Source organism: Leuresthes tenuis, unplaced genomic scaffold (genome assembly GCF_036924035.1).
Source record: "Leuresthes tenuis unplaced genomic scaffold, fLeuTen1.0.hap1 SCAF_18, whole genome shotgun sequence".
NCBI classification, from domain to species: Eukaryota; Metazoa; Chordata; class Actinopteri; order Atheriniformes; family Atherinopsidae; genus Leuresthes; species Leuresthes tenuis.
In genome coordinates, this window is record NW_027325372.1 from 21,192,682 (window position 1) to 21,205,860 (window position 13,179).

General features: G+C 41.5%; 1 protein-coding gene across 4 annotated transcripts in view; it reads left to right on the forward strand.

Moving 5' to 3' along the window:
- The window catches only part of LOC140274783 (solute carrier family 66 member 2), a 32,798-nt gene that overhangs the window by 13,053 nt on the left and 6,566 nt on the right, over positions 1 to 13,179 (forward strand). For all 4 annotated transcript variants that reach the window (XM_072370143.1, XM_072370146.1, XM_072370147.1 and 1 more), the window contains one exon: positions 4,080 to 4,296. In XM_072370143.1, the coding sequence (XP_072226244.1) occupies positions 4,080 to 4,296 (217 nt within the window). The remainder of the gene's footprint in view (positions 1 to 4,079; positions 4,297 to 13,179) is intronic.

The window sequence follows — 13,179 nt, forward strand, 5'->3', positions numbered from 1 at the left end:
GTGGGATAATCTTTTTATTTTTTTTTTCTTTGCTTTGGATGGTTCCTGAGCGAGTCATGAGCCACGATCCGTTTAAAACATGAGCTTCAAACCTAACACAGAGGCAGCAGGCTGTTCTGCATGCCAAGATAAAGTGACAGTCAATATGACCTCATCATGGAAAGCCAATAGTTTTAAAACTGCTGATTTTTAATTTGAAATCATTTTGATTAGAACTGCAAAATGATAGCTGGAATGTCATTTTACTTGTTGAACTTAAGTTTTGTCCACGTTGTGTAATTCATACATGCACACATGTACGAGCGCAGAACACAAAGCCCATTTGCAATGGGCCTGCTCTTAGGATGCAGTACAATGTCATCCCTTCATGTTGCTTGGTAACAGGCTTGTCTCCTGGGAGTTAAATACATTGATATATATGAATGCATTGTAGCCTGTAGAGCACAGAGGGTAACCATGCTGCAACCAGCAATGTCCAATGTGAATGGGGTTTAATTAGCTTGTTTGACAGGTGTAACCTTCATTTTTAAAAAGAAAAAAAAAAAGCTACTTTAGGTGTGAAAACTGCATCAGTTGGAGTTAATTGCATTTATTTGTACGACATACAGAAGAATATATTATTCTACTTTATTTTTGAAGGCATTCTGTTAGCATGCTTTTCTAAATAAAGCTAGCTAATTGGATTTTCCAGTGTACCACAGCTGTGTGGGATATTTAAAGAAGTGTGGCCACCACAGGGAGTCCAGTGTAACTCCGGTCTGTTCCTACACATTGCCATCATTGCTGCTACACTGCGTGGGGATTAAAGAGGAAGAGGAGAACTCCCCTGGGAAAGAGAGGGTGTATGGATGGGAGTAGCTGAGGTGCACTGCTATGATGAACATCTCACTGGTCAGTGTGAAATGGAGTGAGACACTACACTTCTGACATGAGAGGGTTTTTTTTGTTTTTTTTTGTTTGTTTTTTATTTTTCGCTCGGTCAAAGCAGTAGATATGTCATCCCAAAGCAACGCATCTCATCTCGGCGTAAACGTTATTCAGAGCTAACAGAATTAAACTGGCATAAAAGAGTGCTATAACTATCAAGTTGAGACTGCACAAATAATTGAAAAGCCCTTTACAAGTCCAATGTTTGTTTTTTTTTTTGGCTACAGGCGACTGCGGTTGTATGAAAAGGTATTACAGTATCCCTGCCCATCAAAATGTATTACAAATGTTTAAAAAGTATCTTTACCACATGTAGGTGATGCTTCCCCAGCCCTTCCCCTTGTGTTCGTGCATATACAGTCTGCAGATACTTTTCCAATTAGAAATGGAAAATAGATCAAAAAACTAAATTTGAGTGTGTAACAAAAAATTTTTTTTTTAAAGAAGAAAAAGGAAAATTCAGTAAGATCACAAATTTTCCATACTGTAAGTCAATAGCTTATTGACGCTTATTGATGCTTGTATTTTGTAAGACAGGCATTTTCAAAATACTCTAATTATCTTGAGAGTTTTGTTGCAAAATATGACAAACATTTGTTGAAACAAGCCAACATTAGATGAAGAAGCATCATAAAAGTGAAACCATATTTGAACGTTAAGCTGTATTGCAAACTTTAGCGCCATTGTTTTAGATACTTTGAAAGACTGCTGTGGCTACTATGTTAGCTGCAATTTTTAAGCTGGTAATCTGCTTTCAGAAACTATTAAATTCAATGTCATAATTAAACATTTTTGCTATTCATCACGAGTTTAGCGTTGGACTTTATTTTAACTGTAACAGTTACAGTGCTGTTGTTAGCTAGTTTAATAGCATGAAAGCTAGCAAAGCAAAACGGCGTAAATGTTTTCTGTTTCTTGCCAATTGCCATTAATATATGTGTGTTTGCTACACTGTTCAGCTAATACTATCATGACTTGGAGCCGTACATAAGGCATATCATATGTTCTGCTTTGTGCTTCGTGTATTGTGCCTTTTGCAGCCATTTTGGCATTGAGTGCTGCTCTTGATAGTTTCCTGCTGTGTTTGACTGTTATCAGGCAGCGGCAGCATGGTGCTAAGCTGGCCCACATTTACTGTTCTCTGGCTCTGCTGCAAGCATGGCTCCACACCAGGCACCTACTATATAAATGCTGCTTTACAGTACATATCACAGCTCTAAGTGAATATTCTTAGTGTTCAGAACATATACATGTCCCAGTGTACATTTTTTAATGGAAAAGGAAGAAAAAAGAAAGTCCTGTTTGCTTATTCTCTGTGTTGCCATTTACAGATAGTTGAATGGTTTTGCATAGTAAATAGTGTGTGGCAGGTTGACAGAAGGCTGTTACCTGATTTGAATGGCTCTTTAAGATTTATTTGGTTCTGTTTATGGGATTCAGTTAACTCGTCTTTCATAAAGGAACAATTGAATTGGCTCAGTATTGGAAAGCCGCATTAGCTTGCACACGTACGTGGCTGACATGCATTTTTCATTTAGAAATGCCATCTTAATGTCAGGATCAGACACCATTCATGTTGTCAAATGTCATAAAAATTGGTGGTCTTTCATATTTGATTTTATCAACAAGAATAGGTTTGACCAAATTGTGCATTAAGCTCAGTGTGGAGGTTAAGCCATTCAACAGCTGGCATTCTGTATTGATAGTGTTTTTTGTTATCCATTTTAAAGGTACTTCTCTGGAGGCCTATACTGTCGGCCTCCTTGGAGTGCTCAGATGTCCCTTTTCGGTATGGTAAACCTCATCTAAACATGATTAAGCGAATGAGCTCTATTGCATTTGCAGCTTGAACAAGTGCCTTTAAAGATACAGGAGTACTCTTTTGCTCTAAGCCATGATTACATTTTCATATTGTAGCTGTTTCATTTTGCCTAAGTAAAGCCTGAAGCAAATGACACATTGCAGCCTTGAGATATTGTTAGGAGGGTATTATGAATATTGGCTGTGCTTATTACACGAGGCTGGTGTTGTTGTGCTCATAATCTTTATCGAATGATTTCCATGGACAAAGAATGCACACAAGAGGTGCTGGGACTGATAACGGGGTTTAAATCATTCATCAATAACCAGATTCCCGTCCAGATACCCACAACCTTAGCTAACTGTCACACACCCTCTGGGCTTTGCACACCCTTCATAGAACCTCCTCCATCTAAGACCTTGAAGTGATATGTTTTAAAAGAGCAAGTCCAGAAGGAGCGCAGAACAGATATTTGTAGCAGCAACATATTGTGTTGTTTTTTTCTGAATACATGAAGGGGATTGTGGGAGTGGTGTGAAAATTCTCTGCTCACGTGTGAAGGAAATATTTCACAGTAATAGAGCTATTGTTTCTTTTGGTAAGCCAACACAGTTATAATTCTGGAAATTGAGAAGTGATGATGAGTTTAGCCACGGGTGTTTTTGATGGGCTGCTACCCTGTAGCTACAACAGGTTATGTGTTCTGTTTTTAACCTGCCACTCTTACACGTACCGCCAACATCTGAAGTGTGTCATGTGTAAAAAATAGGAAAAAATTGAAATATTACTTAAAAAGAGCCAAATATTCCAAATGACTTTCCTACTTAAAATCAAGTTTCAAGATTGAGATTCCACATTTTACAGTTATGCTTACCTTCCATATTTTGTAAATTCTCAAGTCTCCTTACCCTCTTATTTGTACTGTTGTGATGCACAGAAATCATACATCAAAAAGCTAAATTATTGCAGTTTTCTTTGCTTTTTGAGGTCACTACATTTTGCTGTTTGGGGGAGCAACATGAAGCCTCAGTCCCAGTTCTTCCCCTTGGCCCTACCCTTCCATTTGAAAGGGTAAGGTGCCCCTTTTTCTTTTAAGCAACACGTTGTAGCCATCTATCATCTGCAGAGGGGTGTTGGGTACAATGTGAAAATTGTCTAGATGACCACTACAACTTGATCCCCTAAAGAATAGGGACACCTTGCCCTTGCAAACAGAGCGGTTGGGCCACTCTATTTTTTTCGAAATAGTGTCCCTGTTACTCTGCTAGTTGTCTCCACTTTGCCTTGTTAAAAATATTTATTTCCTTGGTCTAATTTGTGTTTTTTTTTTTTAAATATTATTTCTATTCAGACTTTGACTGGAGCTACTTCTGGTCGTGGAGTCACTTCGTGGACTACGTGCAGTGCGTGCTGTCCTTCACTGCGGTGGCGGCCTACATCACCTACCTCCTCCTGGACTCTGCGCTGTTTGTGGAGACCCTGGGCTTCCTAGCTGTCTTCACTGAAGCAATGCTGGGCACGCCACAGCTCTACTGCAATTACCAGAATAAATCCACTGAAGGCATGAGGTACAGATTTAATACATGTCACATGTTAGTTTTTTTTGCTATTACAGCAGCATAGACGAGCGTTTTTGCAAGGGTGTGGATGTAAAGAGTGGAATAAATAATAATAAAATCATTTAAATGATAAAAAAATATTTAAAAACAACAGGATTCCCAAATTATTACAAGGGAAAAAATGGAATTTGGGAGAAAATAAAACGGAATTTGGGAAAAAATAGTAAACGATTACACAGTGTAATATGTTCTGCGTTGTTGTTCATCAGAAGTTTATCTACCTCATTATGAGACATGATAAGGTCCAGCAGATTATTTGTTTGTGTCCTGAAATGTAAAACATTAGGGATAGAAAGGGGATGTACTTTCCTTTACACATGACCACGTGTTATAGGGTTTTAGCAACGGAATCAAAAACTCTTAATTTTGGGGGAAAAATTTACTTATTATCGATTAATAAGGTTAGATTTAGACATTCATGAGACAGACTTCATATAGATAAGCAGCTCCATCAATGCTGTATATAAGCTGCAGGCTGGGAAAAAGCCAGCATTCAGAGGACCTGGGGCCTCATGTACAAAGGGTGAAAAAAGTGGCATACGCACTTTTTCACGTCAACGATCAGATCGTGGAAATGATCGCGGTGCCTCATGCCAACTTCAGGGCTGGCGTACGCACTTTTCTACAGCTGTTGATTCTTTTGCGGCACACCCATGTGTCTCTAATTACACGAGTGGATCTAAAAGCATGCACAAAGTGGTGCAATGTATACTAATAAAAACAATGGCTGCTTTAGCTGTATTAGAAGACATTGTAAATGGTGCAATTCAAAGAAAGCGTGTGTTCAGAGACAGAGAGGATGTGCTGACACATGATGTCAACTGGCTCATCAGCCGTTTTTAGGGCAATTCTCCTGGAACTGTGTGCAGAGCTGCGGCCGGCTTTGGAGCGCAACACGGCGAGGAGCCATGCGCTGCTTGTGCCACAGGTGATGTGCACACTGGGGTTTAAGCAACCGGGGCATTCCAGAGGGAGCTGGCCAACCGATTGGGACTGTGCCAGTCGACCCTTAGCCGAGCCATACCAGCCGTGTGGAACAGAATTATTATTATGTGGAACAGTTTAATAATTATCTGCATCTCAGCAGGTATATCAAATTCCCACAATACAGTTGAACAGGCCAACATTAAAGCGCAATTTGAAGCAAGAGTTGTTTTTTGTAATGTAATCAGAGCTATCGACTGCACACACATTGCTATAAAAGCGCCATCACATGATGAATTTGTATGTATGTTAACAGGAAATATTTTCATTCGATCAATGCACAGATCATATGTGACGCACAAATGCTATTAACGAACATTGTGGCAAGGTGGCCTGGTTCAACGCACGATTCATACATTCTGAGTAACTTTATTGCCAGTTCATATTACTGTAATCAGTCACCCACATGTGCTCCCACCACCCTTGAGAGAGCAGTGTCACCCATAGTTGCGCCAACTCTCTGTTCAACCAGGATGGGCCCCTCTTCTCCTGTCCCCCGCCTGTTTTGGCCACACTTGATAGTGATGGGCTGCCAGTCTCCGCTTCACATCCACCTTAATATCGGACCACTTCTTCTTCACCTCTGCTTGTGTGCACTTCTCAGACCCCACAGCACTGACAGCCTCGCACACGCTCTCCCACCCACTCCTCTTATGTTTGCTGCTTATGCAGGAGGTTAACGTGCCAAAGAGCACATTTTTGCGCGCCTCCACTTCAGAAATTAGCACCTCTAACTTGCTTTCCGTGAAGTTCTTCTTTTTTCCGTCTTACTCATTCTTTTTCTTTATTTTCTGATCGTGCAGAGAGAGGAATTGCAGGTGCAAGGCTCGTTTGAATACGATTTGCATATTTAAGTAGGAGTGTGGACAGGGAGGAGTCGGATTCTCCGACATGTGCGCTCAATTCCACGTTGATTGGGATGTACAAAGGAAATGTGCTTGGATTCATGCGTGCGCACAGATTCATACATCCGGATATTTTTGTGCGTAGGAGAGCATTTGAGTTTGAGCGTACGCCAAGTTTCAGTAGGAAATCCACGCAAGTCTTTGTACATGAGGCCCCTGATGAGGACCAAATGTTTAGAGTAATGAGCTATTTTTACTCCCAAGTTTCCGAAACAAATAAACAGACTTTGCAGAGTGGTTATTGACCATCGGTCTCTCTTTCCTCAACTCTCAAGGCCTGAGATCCGGTCTGATGGAAATCTAAACAGCCTTTACCGTCTCCTTGATTAATGATAAAGCCTTGCCGCAGATGAATAATGTTTTGTGTATGAGTGCCACTTCCATCACTGGCAGCTCTGAAGGTGTTGCACTGTCACACGCACTCAGCAGTGCTTTTGTAATGATTATATTGTCTCATGTATGATCATTAACACTGATGCTTGCCTATTAAGCTTTCTGGCACCTGTCTGGCACGCAGAAAGGTAGGGGCTCCTGACAGCTATTTTATTAAGTTTACATGACAATAGGCCCACTCAAGTTCCACCTGAAAAGTCAATATGTTAATGATATTCTGCCTGGATCCATCTTTCGCTAATGTGTCATTTTGGCTCATTATTGCATCAACTTTCCAGGCTGTAATTAGAGGCTCTGATGTTTTATAGATTTTTTTCTTTTTTTTTTTTTTTAAATACGTAGTTTTAACATCCATTCCAATAGCTCTCTGAGGTACATACACTTTTGTTTGAAAACTAATGAAGCATCAGTGGAATGCAGCAATATCATTAAAGCAGATACAATAAAGTCATTAAAGTTGGTACAAATAAGTGGAGTGATTAAAGCGATAATGTCTGTAATAAAGGAACATGTGAGATTTTCCACAAAAAGCACACGTGCCTGATGAAAAGCCTTCTGGCTGTGTGTGTTCTGTCTCTTAGCTGTGTGTGTGTGTGTCCCGCCTCTCTGCTGGTTGACTTTCTGCTGCAGACGGATAACAGAGCTCCAGCAGGGCGGCCTGTCCACTTAACCGGCCATGACAGCTCCCACGCTGGGCCTCTCCATACCCTCTCCGTCTCATCTGTAATTTCTTCTAAAACTCCCTGAACTTCTTTCACTCTCGACACTTTATCTTCCATCGACATTGTCCATCAGAGCTGTCTGTAGTTTATAGTTGAGGACGAAGGTCAGTTTTGGTTTCTCTGACATTCCTAATTATGGTGCGTGTGTGTCCTGATCTATTTTATCACCTTTTGTTGAGGCTTGCTCTCCATGACGTCTCCAGCTAGATGTTTTATACAGTACTTCGACAGGCTGAGTTGGGCAGAGGCAGAGTTGGAAACGTTCACCCTGTCAGGGTGGATATGTTTGAATACATAGCTGGCAGCATTGAAGAATGCCTTTGATCACATATGTACCCTTTAAAACGAGTTTCAGCTGCTGCAGAGGGATAAATTGGTGTGTGTTCTTCTTCCATTATGGACTATTTCCCTGTATTATTGTTGAAGCCTGTAAAGGAAGCATTTTTCCCACTTACGTTTGCCCTTGATGTCTTTTTAAAGAGAAGCTATTTATTTTCTGTTGTTGAACCAAGCAGCAACAGGAAGTGTTGGTGGTGTCTCATTGTTTTTCCCTATGAAGAAAAACTAATCAATGACTACAAACAGCTATTAAATGACAGGTATTTTAAAGTCCTGGCCAGATGATGAATTTTCTCATAATGTGGTCACCTTGGTAACAGAACATTTGGGCGGTATAACAGCCTCCGCTCCACTTCCACATGGCAACATGACATTGCAGGGGATGGATGATGGAATGGATGGATGGAGTTGGAACCTTCCAGCCGTTCTCTGAGGACTGAACTCTGTCCCCTTCACTCCTCCATATGATGCAGCATCACCTCGGAGCACATTTCCATGTCTATAACAGACCCTTATATCAGGGTTACACATTCTTTCTGGCTTTAACCACGTCTGTTGCCCAGCGTCGCAACATAATTGCAGGATCACTCCATGGTGACCACCATATATTTCAAATGTCTGGAAGGGCTTGAACAGAAAAGGTGAAATGGGAGTTAAATTTGCTCCCTTCTTAAGAATTCATCTGAAGAGTCTGTTTTTGTGTTTTCCAGCCCCAAAATGAGCCATAGTTTTGTCTTGTGTATATGTAGGAATTCAATCTAATGGAAGTTTCTTCTCAACAGTACATCTTTTATACATTATAATCAGTTAAGTTATTCTTGCTCTTGAACATTTAAGCACTGTCATTTTTTTTCTTTAAATGATATGCAGCAGTAATGTGCTTTGTTTAATGTACTGTATCAACATTTTAAATGTTAAATTGTGCAGGTGCAGCAGCAGCAGAAGGCTTACGTGTGGACTGCCACTTCCAGTTCGGTTTGTTGTTTGTGTCCCCTCCTCTCTGTGTGCGTAACCTGTTGAGGCTGACAGGCTGTTGCTAGGTTACTTTACCTTAGCACTCCGTTCAAGGTGTCTGGGTCTGTGTGTGTGTGATCACACATGTGTATGTGTGTGTGTGTGTGTGTGCGCGTGCAGTGATATGAAGCAGCTGCCTACAAAATGAGGCGGGCAGTTTGGAGGGTTAGTGCTTGAGTGCAGGGTTCAGATTAGGTGTGTTTGTGTTCTAGCTATGCAGAAGTGTGAGATGAGTGTCAGGAAATGAAGATCTGTTTGGATGAGTAAGTGTGCAGATGCATCTCGCAGAGGTAAAAGTAAACCGGAGACGTTATGCGGTGTCTAAATGCCTAAAATTTATTTTTCAAAAAAGACAAAGGAAACAAAGCAAAGTGCAGCGCATCCAAGTGGAAAAAACATCAAGCTGACTTCCTCCCAATTAATGTCCCCACCAGCATAACCCCGCTCTGCCTGGAGGAACATCGTAAGTGTTTGACAACTTTCCAGTGCTCACTGGGAAAGAGAAGCCAATTTCCATCCTCCAAAGTAGGAAGGGGGTGGTTTCCAGCCAGGGTAAAAGTTAGGATTAATCATGTTGGATGTCCTCAGTTTAAACACACTCCAGAGCTGAAGCATAACGCACTGTCAGAAAGGCAGTAGAAGAGTAGTTTTTAATCATGAAATATGAGCGCAGTTCAGGGGGAGGTTGAAGAGTCTGACTTTGTCCCATGAGGACGGAGCTGAAGGCATTTGGTATTTATCTGAAGTTAATTCATCCCCAGGATCTCTGTTACCCTCCCTGATAACTGCTTCCTTACATAGTGGGTGCTCAAGAGCTTTGCAACACTGCCGCTCATACATCGTGTATGTGATGATAGCACTGTTCTTCGGCCCAACCAGTGGTCTAGACCTTAACCCCAACTGTTATTTCCCCACTTTTCTTTCCCAGCACACAGTGACCGCAGCAGCAGATTGAATCAAACTGCGTATGTATGCCTCATGAAGGGTTGTTGTGTGTAAGACAACATGAGGATTGACTTAAACACTCAGATGGTGTTCAGGATTGTCATTCCTTTGTTGAGCAAAATGTAAAAAATATATATCTCAATTTAAAACTGAGATATTGAATTCAGATATTCTGAGAACCGTTAATGATCCATTAATTAAGTTAATTTCTGATTGAAATCCTGACTTCCTCACAGATGGTGGTAATTTGTGCAGCCTTTGTTTACCAACCAAAATACAAATTACGAAGACAAAGTCTCTTAACGCTCTTTTAGGCACAGTCCAGAAGAACAAAAATGACTTCTTATCTCTTTAGCTAAACGCATATCTGTGACCTCAGTAGAAGACATGAGGTCGAGGGCCACTGCAAGCTAGACCCATCTTCTGACTGCTTTTAGTGCATTCCCCAGCCTGAAACTACCCTGAATGTCACACATCCTGCTGTGGAACACTCCCAAAAAGTTGTGCACAGTTTACTCACGACACACACACACAGCAGCACATCCAGTACCAGTCGGGGCAGAAAAACATGTGTGTAATGGTTCATTACAGCAAATAAAAGGTGTGCAACTATTTACATAAAGTCCCAACCACAGAAAGGAAACGAAAAGAAAAAACAAATATGAACAGGTAATTGTCCATCACACAGAACAAAGGTGTGCTCGGTCGTGTGCAGGTGGCACACACAATGTAGGTCACCTGGGAGGTATTGATGGGAAAGTTGGAGCTGTTTAGGTGTAGATGTTGTTAGTTGTGCTGCTGAATAAAAGACAATGCATTCATCAGAACCGACGTCAGAATCGTGTAACTCTACCTAAAACTAGTCAGCATACACAAAACTGTCCAGTTAACGCACATAGATGTCCATCTAAGATATCCTTATTTAAAGCTTGGTTAGAATAAACAACATTAAAATAAGAAACTCGGACTGCAGTGGCAGAGCTCATCGAGCGGTCTTGGTCTGCTCACTGGCCTTCTGCTTATCCTGAGACGGCAGGTGCAGCGTGCACTACTGAACACTGTAACCACAAGCTGAGCCCAGCGGTCTTGTTTTTAACCACAAAGTTTCTCATATATAAACCCAACCTTTCACCCTGCCACAGTCTCCTAATAAACCTAACCCTGTCTGACCCAAGGTTAATTATAAGGGTAAAATCCTGTCCCCTGGTCCCAGGGGAGCCCGATCAAGCCTGGCTCAAGCACCGGAGGTGACAGTGGAAACTCTACTGGCCCTGGCACTCACCCTTTTTAACAGCTCTGTGCCTCATGTTATAAACGTAGCCATAGAGCGGAGTTGTTCTCACACATCCTCCTGGAATCATATCTGTCAGCATGGATCTTAGTATGTCTGTATGGAAACTAATTGGGCTTCCCCTTATTTAATCCCTGGTCCAGTGTCACTAAAGGCAACGATAGGGACGCCACTGAAATCCCTCTCCTTAGCGTTTGAGATTTAGAGCAGCTCTACCACTCAGATACTTCTTTTTCACTCAGTTAGAAGCCTTCTTAAGAAAGAAGTTAGCCTGTTTATAGTAAGGCACGGGGCTGTCACAATATCACATTTTCACAGTTCCAAATGTTTTTCTTTTTTTGGTAATTGGTCTCAAAATACGAGCTAAAGAGCTGTAAAAGTTGTACAAAAGGTCCCATTACTGCTCTGATTTTACGAGTTCCAATCAAATAACGACATTTTCAAGTATCCTATCAAAAAGATATAAATATTTAATTCTCCTGATGTCAGCATCATCATTAGCATCTGTATATTGCAACTTAAGAGAAAAAATCTTTAAATTATAGTATGAAACGATACAAATGCAGCTAATGAGAACAAAGTGGGGCCATTAAATCACAAGTCTGACAAACCTAGAACTGAATTACATAAATAAACCGCATCCTCACAAATACCCGATTATGCCTTATGAGTCAGCTTTTAGACGTATTCCAGTGACGCGTTCCAGTAAAACTGAAGATACTTCAAAAATATAATAGTTTAATCAAATTTATCATTGTTCACCTTCAACCAAAACATAAGATTTCACCTTTTATTTGGACTTCAGAAACGACAGCATTATTGTATGGCTGCTTTACAGCTCATTCAACCCTAAGCAAATAGAGGAGAAGTCACTGTGGAGCTCTTTAAAAAAGGCAAGGGTGATGAACCGAAGACGGATCCGATGATTGCAAGTTATGTAATGATATGAACGGCTGTGTTCAAGCTCAGAGGTGCCGCTGGTGTTTTTTAGGATAGGCTTATTTGCCTACCGTAATTAGGAAAAGTGTAATTAGCATTTACTCTTACTTCTAAATAAGTTAAGTCCATAAATGGAGACCCGCCTAATAATGGGACCCCCCCCCCCCCCTCATAGTAGATCAGTAACATGTTGAAATTCTCTTCAGCCTTTGAAGCTAGTTGGAACTGGATTTTGAACCAGGTGAGGCAACCTCAGCCAGTGTTACTGTAAATATTTGTGACGGCAGATACTTTATGGAGGACTGGTTGGAAGGTGTATGTGCATTAGGGGATAAGATGGTGTTTTTGTGTAAACAGTTTTCAGGCTGCTGCTATAATTAGACAGTCCTGAGCCTGCAGAACCAGCGGTACATACTGATACTGACCAGCCCGCCATAAATAAAACAACAACACAAACACAAAACAGAGAGACGGGACATCCAGACAGCCAACTGCAGCCTTATAAGGACTGTGGTCTTGAGCAGCATCCCAGTATGCTAGATAACGGTGCCAGAGCCTTATTTAGCCTGCAGGCTGCTGTCCACACACTCAGCCACGTGCTGCGATGGATCTCAGTTGACTACTGATCCTGCCGGCTGGTCAGCCCTGTGACCCGGAGCATGGTGCTGCTGTGTGCAGCAGAACTTCGGCTCCCTGCTGCTGATCACTACAGAAGGACAACCGTCTGATCATCTGTGCAGCCCATCATCCCTCCATCTGCTCCGGTCACTCAGGGGCCGGCTTTCTCCTTCCAAAGAATGAAGATTAGATTTAACTCTGTTCTTTCAGGGTTAATGTCCTGGTGCGGTTGAGCGTAGAGTAGAGATGTTATTTAGTGAGAGAATGTCTTGGCTTGCGGTATGGCATGAATTTCACCCTCGAAACAAATCGAATGTGGTTTTGAGGAAAAAAATAAATGGTAAGGACATGAAAGGGGGCTAAACTGAATGCCAGAAAAGTGGAACCTGCTCTTTAATGCAGGCCAAACAGAGCAAAATCTGCAAACATTCATCACTTGGCTCTTCTAAAGGTTAACTTTACCGTTTTTAAAAGTCTGCCTCAAAACAGCAGATATTCACCTGCTCAGTGCGCAGTTTAATGGTTTCTCCCATCAAAACAACACAAATCAGTCCTGCTCCCACTTCCTGAGTCTACATGAATGTGTGTTTGTAAAAATAAAAAAATAATAGCAAAACGCATGAAGAGTTGAACCGACCGCACAGACCAGACACGCTCTGCTTCTGCTGTAAAAGCCCAACGG